Source organism: Pseudopodoces humilis, chromosome 7 (assembly GCF_049639895.1).
Source record: "Pseudopodoces humilis isolate 2021_Gansu_Grassland_sample_001 chromosome 7, ASM4963989v1, whole genome shotgun sequence".
Classification (NCBI taxonomy): Eukaryota; Metazoa; Chordata; class Aves; order Passeriformes; family Paridae; genus Pseudopodoces; species Pseudopodoces humilis.
This window is the reverse complement of record NC_142206.1, coordinates 37,941,297-37,959,972: the sequence shown is the minus strand read 5'-3', so window position 1 is coordinate 37,959,972 and position 18,676 is coordinate 37,941,297. Positions and strand designations below refer to the sequence as shown.

The following is an 18,676-nucleotide window of genomic DNA, read 5'->3' as shown; positions in this document are numbered from 1 at the left end:
TACCCTGAGTAAAAGCAAGAATGTGGTTCTTGATATCTTCAGCCCTGACCTGTATCTGCTCAGCCATCCCAAGCCTCCCACTCCATTCTGCATGGCTTCCTCTAATTACAGCACTGTTGAGCATTCTGTTGTGAAGGCAAAAGTTTTCAGGAAGAAGTAAAGAATTTAGGCCTTTTTCTTCTATGCATGACCAGCTTTAAGTGTGTAACAGGAAGGATAAGTAAATAATTGAACCGGATAGTTACCTAATTTTAAGAGGTTCATTAAGAGAAATAAAACTGCACTAGCTTTAGATCTAGTTAAAGCCAATGCAAGCACCTGTACAGAGGCTTTCACCAAGTTAACCTCCTGTGCAAGTATTTTATGTAGTCTTTCTTAATTGTACAACTGAGCTACAGCAGTAGTTAAAGCTGTGAAACTCTCTTAATCCTTAAGAAAGCCACAGCAATGTTTCAACTTTCAGACAGAATTACAATAGCTCCAGGCCAGAAGTGTTTGCAATCCTGCATTATTTATTAGCTTGAGGTAGTGCTGAACACAGAGTACTACATGACAGTCTAAGGAAGGGGTGGGGGTAAAATGTTATTTTGAATTCTGGTGCCTGAATATTCAACCAGGATCTATGACTGGGTAAAGATGAAAACAGTAAACAGGCACATGCACCTGCGTACAGGCATAAAGTTTCAAAGACTACACAGTTTTAAAGGAAAATCCATAGCCAACTTCCAGTTCAAAAATTATATTAAATATAAAATAACCAATTAATGCATTTACAGAAAAATTAAACCAATATGAAAGTAACCACTTTCATACAGCTTGAAAAAAAGGAAGGATTAAGTTAAGGCACAGTGAGTAATACAGTATTTTATACAAAGGCAGTGAGAGCATTTGTTATGCAATGAATAGTAGGGAATGGAGGTAAGAAAAATAATTGACATTAATTTGGAAGAAAAGCAAGATATCCTTCAGCTGTCAAGGTATTATTCAAGCTTTCAGAGATTTTTTTTCTTTGATGATATAAGAACTCCTAACAAGCTGGTTTTCTGTGTATTCCCCAGGTGTTCTCCCTTACAGATGTTCAGGGCTAAGGAGTGATTTTACACTGTGGTCAGCACTCTCTGTCTTACAATTCAGAAAAGGCAAAGAATGGAGTACCAAAAGAGATGGACTCTAAAGTGCATGATTGAATCCTCCCCCTTAGATTTTCTGTAGTGCTGGAGAGCTACAGACATATGAGAGGAAGAGTTTGTGCTGTACAGGATATTAGTTCAGGCAGAGGGTCATCTGAAATACATAGTTAATTGCTGACACCAAGAGCCAAGTTACCTGACCTGTGGTGTTACATCAGGTTCCTTAGTTGGCAGTGGGAGCAAGGCCAGGGACACATCATGATACCCAACAGCCCAATTTCACTGAGGACTATTTTCAACTCTTTTTTTTTTTTTTTTTAGAAATCTCAAGGACAGAAGTAAAGTTCTATGTAGTAACTGGTGCAGGTTCTCTGCTCCTATACCTACAACAATTGTCCATAGAAAGTGACTGGGGCAATGACAGCTGATTGTTCAAAAGTAAACCATTCACCTTTTACAAGCTATAGGTACTACAGTCATAGCAGTAAAATAGCCTTAATTGGTATTACATGTGGAGCTTCCTGCACTTCATTTAGACAAAAATAAAAATTTCTGTTGTTGCCAGTGCAGTATCGCATCACATTATTTTAGAGAAGGAAAGAGTCCTAAGTTTGGTTTTGTTGTTCCTAGCTCTTTATGTATTCTGTGCTAACAGGATGCAAACCATCTGCAGTAGAACATCCCATACTGGTAATTTAACATTCAACACATGCTTGGTTTAGGTTACTCAAGTACACAGGCTTGGGTAATCCATGTCCAAAAAGGTTCAGAGTTCTAGACCGTACTACATAGAGTGTCCAATGCACTTAGTATAATTTTGCAAGACTTCAGTTTCTTTCCCAGGACCACTGAGAGCATGCATTCAGGCACATGGGTCTCTTAATTCTTGAGCTTGGAGTGAGAACAGCCTACACTGACGTTAGTTCTGAACTTTGCTACAGCACTGAACAGAGCAGCTGAGCACTATTAGCCTCCAAGAGTGCTGGTACTTGTTAGTAAGTTCTTACAGGTGCTTATAGCCTTCTGGAAAGTTGGGGTATTTTTATGTGGGAAAAAAAAAATCAGTGGACCCTTTATTCTAATTAACATTAAATCTAACATTTTTCTCTTATGTTAACAACAGAAAAAAAAATACATGCATACAACAGTGACAATAAATAGGGGGCATAAGACTCTATTATAATTACTTTTGAGTTACAGGATATTAATTCCTATTAATCGATTCATAGAGAGCCGAGTTGCAAACAGTGTGCAAATCAGGTTTTTAGAAGTAGTAAACAGCACTGCCTCTGCATACCACAGGTGTTAGAGACACAGCAATTCCAAGAAAAGACATTTCTACTTGCTTTACACAGAAATTAGCTCACACATTCAATTTCAGACCAAATGTTTGTAGTGCAATTTTCCTTTTAACTGAAATGCCAATTTGGCAGAATGCCTCATCCTTTATTAGACAGACAGACTGAACACACATCACCTAGCTCTCTCCTGATCAATAAGAATGATAAGAGTTGTATTTCACTGAACAAGCATAATCCTATTTTTCCTGTTTATAGGCAGATTGTGACACCTGACAGTTCTTATTTCCTACATTATACAGAGCTTTACGCTTAAGGAGGGACAGGAACTACATCTTGTTTATTTTCTGCAATGGGCGGGCAATCTCCCTCATTTTCAAAGTTTACATTCTCAAATGAAGAGCATGCTGTTGCTCCAGGCTGGTCTGTCTGGACAGGAGCTTCAGCTTGTGGCTTGTTCTGCTGTTCCTGATGCTGTCTTTCTGCTTCTTCTGACATCTTGTTTTCCTGTTCCTCCTCTTCCTCCTAGAAAGAGATAACCAGATTCATATGCTACTATTTACTATTTACTACTTAGATTAACTTGAAGTCTTTCCATAAGAGCATACCAGTTGCTATTACAAAGTAAGGACCTTTGTTCCACTAGAAAACAGTCACTATTGCTGATCATAAGATGAGGTAGATTCTGGAACTCCCATTATGGAAAAAAAAAAAAAAATCACCAAAAGTGAAGGATTAAACTGCATTAAACAAACACAGAAGAAAAGACACATATCTAGATAAGCAGCTTTAGTTAATAGCAATAGTGATGGGTCTACCTCTTCTGCAGCTTTCCCAGCTCTCAATTAAAAAAAAAATAAATAAAGCTTTAAATATGTTTTCCATCTCTTTTAAATGGAGATTATTAAGGGTTAGGGTTTTTTTTTTGCCTAAAGCACTGGCTACCTATCAGTATTGTCCTGTTATGCTTTAGAACAAATGGTAACTTCATGGTTTTTTACCCTTGACACTGTTGAACAAGTTTTAGAGTTGGAAAGTGTATTGTTAGCAGACACCTCTTTACAGTGTTCAGCAGCTGTCCAGCTTTCTGACAGTGTTGACTTGAAAATGCATTGCACAAGAGAAACAGAGCAGAGGTCAGGATGCACCTGTTTCTAAGACTGAGGAGCTGGAGAGAAAAGGCTGATTGATAAGAAAATATTAATGCATCATATGAAGACTGGAGGCAAACTGAAATTGAGGGTCTGAAACTTCATTTTAATGCTAGAATACAAATTCTATTTTTTAGAATAACAGGGAAGACAAATTGGGAGAGAAGGAGTGCAAGAACCCTAGCTCACACACATACCTCTCTCTTCATTCTGTAATACTCATCAATGGCATATTGGTATTTTGGTGTGCTTATTCCCAGAACAGATGCGATCTTTTCCCCCAGGAAATCACACACTAAAAAGTAAAGAGAGGTTTACATAGGATTAGTATCTAGAAGAAAATTCTTCAATGAAGTTTTATTACAAAAATTATCACCATTTTTCCTGAATGGTTTTCTGTAGTCCTGCTTCACTCACAAAATAAAATGAAAATCTGTGAGGTTAATCTCCTTATAGGTAATTATTAGCTGAATATACTAATAATTGTTCTTTAGGATAAGGAAGGAACAAAAGGAGAAGAACATGAAATTCAGTGAAAATATATATGGTGGTAGTGTTTGAATTCTTCTAGTTTTAGCTTCGGCTCTAAGTTTGTTTTCCTAGGAATCAGATAAAGGGTAAGCCTTAAGCTGAACTTTAACTGAAAATCAAGGTTAGATAAAAGTACATGGGTACCAACTGTAGTGGTAGTTCAATCTAGTAGTCCTAGAAAACTAGACAGTATTTATTGATACAAGTATACTTCAAGTCAGTTTTAACAATGTTCTGTGTTGCAAACTAATGGATTAACAAAGTATTTATGTTTCAGCTGTCTCAATTTTCAAGCTGTAGGCTACATTCAGTGCTACTTTGCTAAAACAGGTAGAGCACAGTCAAAAGTGTGCAACGGGGTAAGCTTGTGTCAGTTTCTTTACCACGGTGATGGCTAGAGATAACACTGGTTGAGTAAAGGCAAGCAAGGAGTCAAATATTCTGCACTTCAAATTGTAAATCTGCCCCAAGGATGCAAATGACTGAGTCATCCTCAGGGAAAAAAGTTAGAAGTCAGTCATTGACTGCTTCAATGAACATTCACAGTAACTAATTTTATAGATATCCTGGCATGCTGAGTGCTGTGCAAAAGATCAGTTCAAATTACAGATGTAAGAGCCAAAACTGAAGTGCAAAGAAGGAAGGACTGATTTTCAAATTCATAAAGGACTTCTAAAAAAAGGAAAGCAATATCTACCCTTGCGTATGAAGAACAGATGCGTCAAGGAATATATTCTCATTGTACATTAGAGGAAAAGTGTTTCTAAAATTAAGGATAGGTTAACTAATATAACAGACTGTCAAAAACGTAGAAGTATTCAAAATTATGTGTACAGTGACAGAAACTCCATAATATTTGTGGAAAAAAACCCCAGTAAAGATACTTAACACCTTGGAAAGAACACAGACTATGACAAGCATTTTCAAAACTTTGCTAAATTTTAAGAGGGCCACGAATCAAATAAATGTCTGTGCAGTGAGTTTAAGACCCTTGACAACAATCCTGTTTATTTTGTAACCACAGAAGTTCATTGTACGACACACAACTAGATGTGTTCTTGGGATGCTTTCTAGTTGTCTTCAGAAAAACTGTTAGTTTAGTTATACCAGCCAGCATTCTTTTCAGGTAACATCACACAAAATGGTTCCATACAAAATCTAATAGAAAACAAATATATTCCCTTGCCAACATCAATCTACATCCATACAAAGAAAAAGGGGAAAAAGTAGTATTTTCTGCTCATTCTTCCATGCAAGAGTTGTTTATTGAAAGTAAAAAAAAAATAAAATTTAAAAGTGCCCAAGGCAGGAGAGTATGTCTCCACAGATTAAATGCAGCTCAAACCATCCTTCTGAAAAAACAACAAGTAAAACCCAAAGATGATTTACAGTCTGTCAACATGACTTTGTGACTTTCAATATTCCCTTTCTGGCTTACCCTAGAATTAAATAAAGCAATACCTGATAAGGTTGATGTGGCAACTCGCAGCATGTGAAACCACAAGTAGGGTCCCCATGTGAGTGTTGTCTGCAGGAACAAGAGTAGTATGAATACGTACAGCTGTATGGTCACGGCACAAAATAACACATGCAAAACCCCAAAAAGACCTGCAATGTTTTTTGTTTTCCAGCTACTATGTTTTTGCTTTAAAATAAGTGTAGACCAGATAAGTGAAGCAAAGTATCACCATAAGATATAAATATAACCATGGTTTACCTCTGGGAAAATTTCTTTCACTGCTTTTTGCTTCCTATTTCCAGATTTGGGAAATGACAAGCAGCCAACTCAATCCCTGACTAGAAAAACCTTTGCACAACATTCTGAATTCCATCAGTCCAAGAGGAGAAGTGAGGTAACAAAGTAGTCCCTCGTTACAGTAATGAGTCAACTGCAAAAGACTGTTTAAAATCAAACCAAACCTTCAAACCTCTGAAGAAGAGGCTGCTTTCAAGCATTTACAACCAAATAGGAATTATCCCTTGAAACAACACCTGAAAAACTAAACCAGGAGCCCCGAGGGAAGGGGGAGTCACCGCAGCTCTGGGGGAGGATGGGGAGGCTGCTGAGCAAAGCACCCAGGGTGATGTGAACCACAGGAACACAACATGAATAAAACAGGGCTCAGCTGGGGCCACCTCAGGCATTTTCATGTAAGGAAGTCCCTCTGAAGAGCCTGCACACTAGGGCACACAGGATGGGACAGAAACAGGGGGAACTGGAGATCTGTGTGCAGCTGCAGGGGAAGGATCTCGTCGGGATCCCGGGGATGCAGTGAATGGACTGAGGGCTGCTGTGGAGGGACGCAGACTCCTTAGGAAGGGCTGGCCAGATAGACAAAGAAAAGGAATTTCTCTTTGCACGACTGGAGTGTATTCAAAGCTACAGCAAAAATACTGCAGTCTCCACATAAACTGATATATAGATATATACATTGTAAATTAAAGATTTAGAATTAAATTAATTATAAAATAATGTGTGTTCACAGGCTATGCTTTTCATCAATGGAAGAGACTGTATCTGTTTAGAAAACCAAATAAAACCATGTAATAAAAAGGGAAAAAGCAGATTCCAAGCTAATGGGGAAAAATTGTAGGCTTTCCCTTTTGTGAAAAGGCAAATTCAACTTTCATAGTGAACTAAAACCTATTTATAGTTAACAGGCTGTTGTATTCAGGCAAGTCTTCGATACATATTTTCCCCCAAAAAAGATCTCTAGTGAAGTAGAAGTACTTTTCTTCAGGAAAGTAGCAACTAAAAGTGTCAGCTTTCATTAAATAAAACACATTAGGTCTACTCAGCTACACAAGTATTTATAGCTTGCTGCTAAGAACTGCTTGTCAGTAACCTTTTCCTATGGTCTTATTTAACAGGTATCTGTACAGAAACAGCCAAAATTATTGTAAATAATACAATACAGGTACAGAAATTACCTGGTATAGCCTCAGTATGCATGTACACAAGCTACTAGACTTTGGTGCTTTCCAAGCATAGTCTCTACAAATCAGTGCAGCAAGAAATTGTCTGTCAGGCCAGAAACTCAAGTTGGGCAGGCTGACAAAAAGCCAGTTGCTATATATTTTTGGCAGAGGATATGGAAAATGTCCTGCCAAGGTAAAAGTGTAAGCAAAACCAGCTGCTATCCTGCTCACACAAAAGCACCTCCAGCTCATTGATTATGTGCTCAGCTGGCAGACAGGCTAACGAGGAGTTTGCCCAGTTGAAATCAAAGAAAGTGCTGGAAAAGCTTGTTGCCACAGGTGCAAATAATGGCACTGACAGGGCTCTGTACAATCCTTCATGATGAGGTGACAGGGTTAAAAAGCATTCATGCAGGGCACAGGACAAACAAGGGCCTGCTGTGTGCTGTAAGAAAGAAGCTACAAGAGCTCCTGTAATATTGCAGAGTGAAAAGACAAGCTGAACTTCAACGTGACAGAAGTTACTTAGACCCAGAACATTCTAATAAGTTTGTGGTAACACAAATGTGGGTAACAGCTGAGGCTCAGCAGACACAGAAGTTCTATTCCTACTCTTCCCCCACCACAGCTAAAAATCAGTTTGGTACATTGGAAGCACTTCTAAGTTCAGCTTTGTGGGAACCTCTGCTTTCTGACAAAGCCCAACCAGACATTTCCTCATCCCTGACAAACAAGGCTTTGCCAGACTCCTCAATTAAGAAAATAACTTTCTTTCTAGTGTCTCAAAAGGCAATATAAAAATCATGACAGAGGGTACTTCACAGGAAATCAACAGGAGAAAGGAGATGCTTTGCAGAATAAAACACCAGGAACAACCAGGAGCAAGGAAACGCATCCAAGGAATCACCTTCTTTTTCCATGCATTCCCCCTTTTACCTCTTCAGGGTAAATTTGGGTGCCTTCCCAGAGCACTTCAGAGATGGAAGCAGAAATGGCAGATGTGAGGCAAGAACTGGTGTGGGGGAACTGGAACCGTTCGAGTGACATGACATTGATCAAATTAATCCTTGTCTGTGAAGTAGCTTTGATACACTGAGCTGGAAACTGGAAAACCATACCCAAGTCATGTCCTACAGACCTGCAGAACCACATACCCAGATACTGTATATCAGCTTCCTTTGGCCAGCCACAGAAGCCTTAATCTTCAGTCTTTAATCAACTCAAGGACACAGCAATATTGTATTTCTTGAAAGGAAACATGGGACAGTATGAAACACATACAGTGTTTATTATATTTCTCTAGCAATCAATGCCTTTAGTAGACATTTCTACAATGTTTAATATTATTCAGCTATCCTGAATTATTTTGTTGTTAAAATGGAAAACACAATGATTTTGACAACTGATTTTTAAATTACAAAATATCTTAATGTGTAATTTTAATTTAAATAGGAATTAACATAATGGATTCCATCATTGGTAAAACCAAGGGGCCTCTGGTTCAGTAACAGAACATGATTTTGTTCCCTAGTATGGGGCTGCCGAAGGGAGCACACATGTTCCCTTGAATTTCTGAGTGCACCATGTTCCGAAACAATCCACATATGTATTTATTTTTGGCAGATTTCAGTCCTAATAACACTTAAACTTTCCAAGGCATGTAGGGTTTATTTTTGTCAGAGAAAATGGCAAAATGAGAAAAATAATAATTTCCTGATTAAGGAAAAAAAAATATCCTGTATTTAATAATTAATATACACCACCAAATAGATACCTTTTCATTGTTTACTGTGCCAAGATAAATTTTAAATTAGTTTAATCAATGACTGTTCAATGCTACAACATTGGCACCTAAGTCAGTGGAAACAAGATCCGGAACACACACACCATCCTCCATCAAGAGCTTCTACCATATTATGAGTAGTTATTACTTAGTCAGTAACCATTTTTCTCCTTCATCCTCAAGTTCTTAAAAGAAAATCAGAATGTGATGGTCCTCAAGAAAGGAATTTTTGCTATTTGAAGTTAAGGCCCTTTTAACTACAGGATACCAAGATAACCTTCCTGCAAGGATGTGTTTCAATCTTTCTGAGCATTCATGGTTAAGAAAATTACATCTCTCCTGGAGCTTTGTTGCAGATGTCTTCTTGGTCATATGTTGCTTACAGTTCCTCTGTGAAGGCTTACACTACACCTTCTGTCTACTCATCTAATATGTGAATGCAGCTAAGAGTTTACACCAAGTGTCCCTCCAGGGAGAAACAGAAGGGTTATCTTCATAATTAATACAAAATAAAGTTTTGGTGGGCAAAAACAAAAGAAAATACACATACAGAGTGCAAACATCTACATTTTAGGACAAAATAATCAAAAATACATTTATGCTGCTAAAGCATTTGAATTTCAGTGTGAGAACATTCAGATAATACTGAATGCCATTATCTGAAAAATAATATCCCGTGTTCTGGATTAAAAAATACAAAACACAGCAGAATGGACACCCCAGTCCAACAATGTTAATGAACTGAGTGCTGAGCAGTAGAAGCACCAGAAGTTGTTTCAAAGAAAATTTAAAACCCAGTTGTTTTTGAGAATTTGTTTTGTTATGAGTAATAGGAACCCACCACACCAAGTGTTCTGGTTATGGTATTACCAGGATATATACATAATACTTTGTTTAGTAAGAAACACATTAGCATTACCTGCTTAGTTCTAAAACACAATTAAACCAAGGTACTTGCTGAAGACATTTCTTTACAACATAGCAAAATATTTGTTTCCCTCAAACTGATTCAAAAACTGCCAGGATGCTAAAACCAGCAGAGCTTTGAAATTTCGTGATGGAAAGTTTCCATTCAAAATATTAAATGTGCTTTTTCCAAAAATAAACTGGTCCAGAAACAGCTATTACTTGCAACATACTTTTTTGTATCCCAACTGAGATAACAAGTTTTAGACATGCTGGTCTCAGCAAACAGACTATTTAATTGCTTTTATAGAAATTCTACAAAATAACACTTTAAAAGCAGCTGTTGGCTAAAACATCAAAGCTCAGCTTGGACTAACATTTCTTCAATTGTCTGGCTCAGCTGGGATACACAAAGCATGCAGGAGATAAAGTAAACCTCACTTAATGGCAACTCTTGCTCTAATCAAGTTCATTTTGTCCGAGGTAAAAAGCAATGCATAATAAGGCGTAGTGTGCTCCACAATAAACTATTCTGATTTGGGGGGTCCTTTTATTAAAAAGTGTATTCAAAATTAAGGATTTAATAAACTATAAAAGGAGAACAACGCAATCTTAACTCCACCATACAATATACTTTTTGGTATTCAGAAATGAAATCTGTATTAGCAGTGGAGGGGAACAATCACGCAGCATTCCTGGCTGTTGTGGCCACTTGAGGGCTCTTTAGTTAAGTGTCCATTTGCACAGCAGCACACATGTCTCTGCCCTCACAACACCTACACCAAGGCTTGTGAGCCTTCCATCACTGCATTACCATGGAGCTCTTCTACTGTCAGGAAATTGTACAAAAAAATAATATACATCTTGTTCCCTGATCATTATAATTTGGAACAAAAATGTCTCAGACATCCACGGGTATCTGACATAACTGCCTAGTGGGGAACAGACCTCGCTCTGAAGATACCTGAACATTACCATAATAGCCAGTAAGTTTCACAGCTCCTGCATTTATTTGAGAAGATCCTCAAGGAGGAAAAAAACCACCCTAGTACTCAGCAAGGCAGCTTAACATCTTACTCATTGTTTGTGACTATAATACAGTTCTTTTCCAACTATATACTTTGTGTGTATTTAACAGTGATAATATCCTATCTGCTATCAGGCTAATGTTGTTTTTTGTTGTATACAATAACTGCCTACCAAGAAAGAGAGCAATGCCATCAATCCATAGAAAACACAATGCAACAGCTTCACTTGTGGAACCCCCAGTCCCACCTGAATTCCCACAGTCTCACTGGAGACCTTTTTCTTCTTCAAGACAAATTAATTTTACAGAGGGGAAGAGAGGTATTGCTTGACAGTCAAAGCAAACCTCTTTCTTGGTAGGCAGAAGGGTAGAGGTGGATGGGACACCAGTTTCTGTGGCTGCCATAAAAGAAACATGAGACTGGGCATGTGGAGAGCTGAAGAGCACGATGTAGAACTTCTCTGGGACTGACTCTAGAGGGTGGGGAGCTGCTGCCACCGGTGTTGGCACATGTGGCTGTAAGCTTTGCAGTCACACTGTCACTACAAAATAGTTTATCAGATCAGCAGGTCAGCAAAATGAAACAGATTATATATTTCATTTTACCTCTAAGTATAGACCCAGAATCATTGACAAAAATAAAAATGCGTTTTAGCAGCTACAATGCACACCACTGGCTTTAATTGTTGAGACTTCACTTGAAATCTGGACCAATAAAAGGAAACCCCATTCACAGGCTGAGCAACATCTCAACAATTTACAACACAGATGAACATTACTTACATGGACTAGGCAGGTCCTTGAAAATCTGATTTTCATATATTACACCAGTCTTCCTTTATTTCTGCAACTCACCTGTTTCTTTCCCTTCTATACTCTTTTAATTATATCAAATTGTTGTTATGGTAACCCTAAGTTGCAGGTTGAAATCTCCACTGTCAACAAACATAAGGAAAAAAATGTCTCCCTTGCAATTTTTTTTTAAACAACAGTACAAATCAAGGAGACACAAGGCAATTATTATTAGAAATTAAAATGCTGGGGAGGACAAACTAGAACTGTCAAGAAATTAAACCCATTCCTAATTAATAAGGCTACTTTAGTGGAAGAGAACTCCAGGACAAAACTTCCCAGTAATACTTTCCGCAGATTTACAAGTCAGTTAAGCCAATCAAATTACTAGAATTTATAATACTAAAGACTGTATCAGATTTGTGACACAAAAAATTAAGTATAAAATGTTTATAGCTGTCCAGTAAACCAGAAGTAGCAATTTATCAAGTAAAATACCTACAGGATCCACAGGTGGCAACAGATCTTTTTTCTCTTGTTCATCTTCATCTTCATCTGTGCTATATTCTTCCATTGTTTCTCCACTTGCAAAATGAATAACCCTCCTTGGGATTTTCTTTTTCTTTCCTATGACACCCAGTTCCACATTCTCAAAGCCACTCTCTCCCTTTGAAAGTTGCTATAAAGAAAAAAAAAATCATTATCTCAAGTACATGCTTCTGGAACTGAAAAGTTCCCCCTTAACAAACTTCATGAGATATTTAAAATATTTTGGATTAGCATTCAGAGTGGACATTTATAAGAGCTTGCCTGTACGTAAAAGACAAACATTCTTGTTTGCAGATATGCAAAAACTGATCCCTTCTCTAAAAGTAACACAGAGGTTTCTTCTGGGTGGAGCACATTTCATTAAATAATTTGATAAGCACATAAATTTTAGTATTTAAAAGTATTGTTGGGTTTGGAATTAATATCTAATGAAATTAATCAAGTAGTTCATAGGCTGTAGCCACCTCTTTGCAAGTGCAGCCAGACACCTCTAACACAAAAGAGAACTGAATAACTAAGCAGCCAGGCTCAAGCTTTAAAAAGATGCACCAAAGAATTTGCCCCTGTGGGCTTTCATCAGCAACCGCGATTAGTACAAGGGACCAGGGTAAAAGAACAGCACTTAGTTTTGTGGCTAAGAACATACAAAGTGAGAAGTACAATGTCTATCTGTGTTCTCTAGCTGCTGAATGCTACAATGCAGTCTTTGGGTCACAAGCATTAAGAATATATACTTCCAGTTCAAAGGCCAGTCAATAAATTTTTAGGCTAGTCAGTCCTGCAGGCAGAGAATTTTAGTAAGGTTTTGTACTGCAGCTATCAAAATAGAGCCTTCATCTTGATAAAAGCTTCAGATGCTACTGCATCAAATGCACAAAACTGCTGAAAACACTTCTGTCATGAAGAGAAGGCCACAGAGGTTAGGAAATGCCAACCATATGTTTTTAATGTACCATGACGGTTTTTAAAAATGCATGAGCTGGTGTAATTTGAAACTGTATCATAAGGAATGACATGCGTAGTGTCTGCAGAATCCAGGTTGCATAAAATGCATTCCAATTTCTAACTTCTTTCCTACACAAACCTAATGATCTCCACAGAGCACAATTCTGGATTATAAATAAAAATATATGTTTTTTCACGGAGTTTTAAGACATCCCTTAATTGCTGTGCAGCATCACCATCCCCACCTCTCATGCTAGATTACACAGCACAGCTTTGCAAGGCAAGCAGGCTTGGCTAGCCAGGAAAGACAGTGGGCATGGGAGAGAGAGGCAGCAGAGGGTCCTGGGGAGCAGAACTGCATCCTTCATTCCAGCCACGGATTCCTCTCATGCCCACAGAAAAGCGGGAGGGAAGGAGGATCACGTGCAGAGTTCCAGAGTGCGGAGAGGGAGCGCACCCATTCATCATCTCTCCGAGCCCTGTACCACTGCTTCTGAAAACTGCAAGTCATCTCAGCCTCCCCCAGCATTTCTTTAGCCATGGTGGCACATTTTAGGCATTTTCCTGAAGGAGCAGAGCAGAATCCAGCAGCAAGTTTTCAATGGGGTAAGTCAGCTGAAACAGGATTGTATTTTCAGGCAGAATCCCATTTTCATGTAGAAAGACAAAACTGACTACCTGGGGCCCAGCGCAATCTCTCTGCTGTCCTGGGAACAGAGCAAACCTACAAAACCACAAATGCTGAAAACAGTGAAGCAACCTGAGCACGGGGGAGCACTCCTTGCTGCCATTATAAAAGCTGCCATTATAGAAGTGCCACTTCCCGTGACTTGGTTCTATATCTTTTTGTGCAAAAAGCACTACAGAATCAGCTCTTCATGAACATTCCACACTCCTTTATTGGCGTCATACAATTACACTGTTTTTATATTTAGTCACAGTACTGAAGAGCACTGTTTCTTTCAAACACAACATCATAAATATCACTGTGATTAATGACAGCAAGCAATGTGAGCCCCTCCTTAGAATTCCTCTAAAAGCAGTCTCTTCATCTGATTTTGGCTAATTTAGTACAACTGCTTGAATTATTTTAACTTTAAAAAAATTTTGTTTAATATTTCAAGTTTTAAAAGCAAGCTTCAGTTCCCTGAACACCCATCCCACACTCACACTACCTACAGTAAGCAGCTCTACAAATCCAGTACTGCTACATTTCAGACAAGTACACTAGTTAAAGACAGCAAGGATGCACCAAGGAACAGTGAATCTGGTTCCCTTAGTAATCTGGCTCAAAGTCCTACATTATTAAATAAAATAATGTATGTCATCTGTTGTTTTGCTTATCACCTAGTCAACAAATCTGAGTGTGGGTTTTAGTCATCACTGGCCTTTTAAGTTTTACCTGCACAGCATCAATAAAAGCCAACTTGCCCAGAGCAGAAAGTTCAGCACCAATAAATTTCATCTTTCCAAAACTGTGGCAATGCAGATCTATTCTAAAGTTATCAGCTAGATTCACTTTATGGCTCAAATGTTACAGGATTTCTTGTCTGAGAATTTATACTTTTGATCTTCCTTTACAAATTCAATCTTCTTTTCCAATTTAGGAAGCTTTTACAAAGATATTTCTTCTAGTGCATGGCTTTAGTCAGGTTTCTGACCTCATTTTTTTTTCACAGGCACCTCCTTCTCTAACACATTATATGGTCTTGAAAGACTCAGCATTTGTGCCCACGTCACAGAAGTATTTACTTTGGCTGCTATTCCAGCAACTATGTCACTCTTGTGCTTTTGCCACACTAGCTAACACTCTTAAGGTACTCGGCAAACACTGCAAGGCAACTTCCCCTTTCTTTCAAATGTCCTCTTGGGATTTTTCTTGGCTTTATGGCACGCATACAAAACTTGCCTGTCAGGCAGTCAGGATCTGAAACTCATGTTCTTTGTTTACCTTCTTTACACCCACTCATCTCACCCTTTGTCCAGAAACAGAGAGCAGGGGATCTTTTGACAGTGCTGATACAATACCCAGCACAATAGACTTTTAGTCCACATATAAAATGCCAAAATAAATAAATGACAATTAACGATAAGGTGTGCCTGGACACCTGCAGGCAAACTGGGAGAGCTGACACAAGTAGTATTAGGTGATGCAATAACATAAAGTTTCATGAAGGAGACAAAGAAGAAAAGCAAAAAGTAATAGGGAGACGAGGCTATTCACTTTGGCATCTTTTAACCTGTCAAATGCAGGAATCCTTTTAAGAGCTTATGACCCAAAGCACCGAACTGTGTGATGTCCATTCTCCGTGAGAAAGATGAGTAATTCCATTTGCACAGGTCTACTGACCTGACTCTGCTAGTCACTAGAAGGCTGGTAATGGCTAATGAAAAATATTTCTACCATGCTATCTTAGATATCTTGCTGATTTTTTGATAATTTTTTTGTCTAGGTTTCGGAGGCAGGGGCTGTTTAGACTTGAGTGGTTTGGGTTTTTTTTCATATTGCTTGTTTGACTTTCCACCCTGGTGTTTCAACTGAAATTAAACAGCACGAGTCTTTCAGAAACAAAAGATATCAAGATGACAGAGCCGGAGAACGACTATTAGAAAAGATACTATCCAAACAAGCCTTGGAAAGGCACCATAACCGGGGAAGGGGCAGCGGCAGCGCCTACAACACCCAGGGCGAAGCCGAGGCCGGTGCGAGGAGCGGCCGCGGCAGGGACAGGCGAGCTCGCCCGGCTGCACTGTAATTAAGAGCTGCTGTACCTGATCACCTCCTACGCCTTCGCCAACTTGACAGGAGGGAAGTGGAAACCTGTCTCGCTTCAATATTCATCAGGCTCGTTTGTCAGAGGCATTGTCCGCCGACGAGCAGGAGGCACCGGAGACACGCGTGCCCGCCGCGCTGACTGTAATTACAGCGCGCTGGATGGAAGGGCACACGGGCTGACAGACAGACAGACCTCCCGACCGCGGCCGGGCCACTGCAGCCCACCGCCACCGCGGGGACCCGGGGCTCCCCCAGCCCCGCACGCCGCCGGGAGCTCAGGCCGCGGACACCACCACACCCCGGCCGGACCCGCCGCCGCCTCGCCCCGCTCCGGAAACGGCTGCGCCCGGGCCCCCCCGCCCCCGGGAGACCCGCCCCGCCGGCCCCGCTCCCCTGCTCGGGCTCCATGGCGCCGGCCGCGGGCGCGCAGTAGAGGGTGATGGCGGACAGCCCCTGTTCCATCCTCCCGCCCGCCGCGGCGCCGGGGGAGGGCGGCAGGGGGCCCGCCGCGGCCCGGGGAGGCGAGAGCGGCCGGGCGGCGCCGCCCGTCACACCGCCCGTCGGGGCGGTGCTTGCGGCCCGCGGGGATGGAGCGCACGGCGGCCGGGAGCCGCCCCGCTGAGGCTGGGGTACCGCTCACACCGCCCGGGGCGGTTCGCTTCTCTGCGCAGCCCGGCACTAACCGGAGCCGGGAGGGAGGCAGGGGAGGCCAGAGACAGCCGGGATGCCAGGGACAGCCGTACCGCCACTGCACTGAGGGAAAAGCACACGATTTGGGGTAACACGCACGTCACCTCCCCAAAATAATGTGAAGCCCTGCAAAATAATACAATAATATTTTAAGAAGCAGGTGGAGTTCCTTGACAGCAGCTAGGAGACTTAGTAGCCCAGGACCACCCTTGCAGGATTGGGTGTTGGTTCAGGCAATTCAGCCCTTTGTAAAGAAAGAACCCTTGAACAAGAAACGAATGTACACCAAGAGTGCCCTGGCCCCTGAGCTGCGTCTGGGTAAGAAAATAACATACGTGCCCAGAAGGGTGAGAGAAGTGTTTGCCAGGTAAGAGGTTTGCTCAGCTGCTCCTGGGGAGAGGTGGGAGCCCTTCTGCCTCCAGTGTGTGCTGAGCCCGACAAAATGTACATTGGTAAATGTCAACTACCAGTGAAAACAGCTGGAGGTGGAAGCATCTGAAACATTCTTTTTATGGGATTGAGAAGGGAGCCGTTTTAATTTTAGGGGGAGTGAGGCGGAGCCAATGACTGTAATATGCACTTACATGACAGCAAGAGCCATCTTTCAACCCTCTAACATTAAGAATAGTTTCCAAAAAATTACACTCTAGTACAATATGGGCTCTTGGACACCGTCTTAGTCATATTATCAAAGCATAATCCAGAGCCCATGACAAAAGCCCAGGTAAAGTACAGATGCATCAGACTAACAATTATACTAGCATAAGGCAGAAAATGTTCCCTTGTCTGACATACAGCGTATGATTACAGAATGAAAGGTTAGAGTACGGAGCTTAAACAGAGTATCTGCTTAAGGGATTATGACGAATATATATCACTTAAAGTTGCAAAGAAACAAACTAATGTTAGGATACATAAATATTTCTTACCCTCAACAGAGTATACATTCTGTTCAGTGAAGGACTGGTTGGAATAGAGTTACAGCTCCTCAAGAGCAGCATTGAAACAGCAACCAACAATTTTGCTTTCCTCCACCTCTACTGTGGTTATAGCAGCTGAACAGTCATACTGAACTTAATGTTTCATGTCCCAGAAGAATTGGTATTTGCAGTTTGGACAAGTTTAATAAAATTAGCACATTAATGTTGAAAGTCCTATGGAAACATAAAGAGTTAAACAAAGCCATAGCTGTTTTTGTGTGCTAATAGTTAATTGTCCAGCTTCTATCACACAGATGTCTATTGACCATCATAACCATTTCCTCTTAGTAGGCTGCTCAGCAGCAGCCTGAGCTCAAACAGCTCAGACAAAAGCTTGTCTGACAGCAGCAACAGCTTTCAGCAAGATACACACAGCGAGATACACCTCTAAGCATTTCATTTGCTTGACTCTAGCTCTACAAGGTTCTTGTGTGCTAGAGAAAACTTCTCCGAGATGCCATAGAGGATGAGTACAAAAACCCTAATGCAAGAAAATGGTGCTGGGAGTGTTGTTAGACATTTGCCAGGAGAGTTTTATTTGCATCAAGCTAGGAAAGGCCATGTAAGTCATCAATCCATGTAGACATGCTCCTATACAGCTGAACTCTTGTTCTTAGTGCCTCCATCATGGATGTGGTTTTTTCCAGACTTGAGATCTTCAGGCAATTTTTCTAAGCAGGCTCCAAAGTATTTTCTACATGGCTTGCAAAGGAAAGAGCAATATACACTTTTCCTTTCCTTTAAAATATGTGTCGTTATTTCTAAGATATATGCTGGAATGAGCATTCTCAACTTGCCCTTGTCTCTGCCAACACGCAGCTAGTGACAGGTCTCTTATCTGGTTGCAGTTTTAGTACTTTGTAAACGGTGAACTGAAAGTTAAAACTAAATGTAGGCCACAAGCTGAAAATAGAGTTAATTGTTGGTAACTTGACAGTCTGACTGAGCCTGTCCTGGAGCACAGTGCTTCACTGTTCATCCTCAATATCCCTATTCATGTTTGATTTCCATCAAAAGCATTAACCATCCACTCTCCCCTACGGACTGCATTTCAAACCAAGATTTCATACTCTTTCCTGCATGGTTTTGCATATTGTATTGGCTAATACTGCTCAAGAACTGAAATTGCTATAAAAAAGAAAAATCAGGTTTTAGTAAGCACACTACTTCAGTAGCGAAGGACAGCTCCCCACCAAGCT

The 18,676-nt window shown here is 40.4% G+C and overlaps 1 protein-coding gene across 1 annotated transcript; it reads right to left on the bottom strand.

Moving 5' to 3' along the window:
* Positions 1-492: 492 nt before the first annotated feature.
* On the bottom strand, positions 493-16,336 carry FAM177A1 (family with sequence similarity 177 member A1). Its single transcript, XM_088058379.1, has 5 exons — positions 16,203-16,336; positions 12,040-12,218; positions 5,572-5,638; positions 3,777-3,874; positions 493-2,953 (listed from the first exon to the last, which is right to left on the bottom strand). Exons 1-5 carry the CDS (start codon positions 16,267-16,269, stop codon positions 2,741-2,743), a joined length of 624 nt encoding a protein of 207 aa, XP_087914505.1. The 5' UTR covers positions 16,270-16,336; the 3' UTR covers positions 493-2,740.
* Between the last annotated feature and the right edge of the window lie 2,340 nt (positions 16,337-18,676).

Excerpts from the sequence above, each read along its gene's own strand:
- FAM177A1 (XM_088058379.1), bottom strand. The coding sequence starts at position 16,269 with ATGGAACAGGGGCTGTCCGCCATCACCCTCTACTGCGCGCCCGCGGCC. Across the intron at positions 5,639-12,039 it reads TGTTGCCACCTGTGGATCCT|ACAACACTCACATGGGGACC; the intron begins GTAGGTATTTTA and ends TTGTTCCTGCAG. Across the intron at positions 2,954-3,776 it reads ATTACAGAATGAAGAGAGAG|GAGGAAGAGGAGGAACAGGA; the intron begins GTATGTGTGTGA and ends ATCTCTTTCTAG.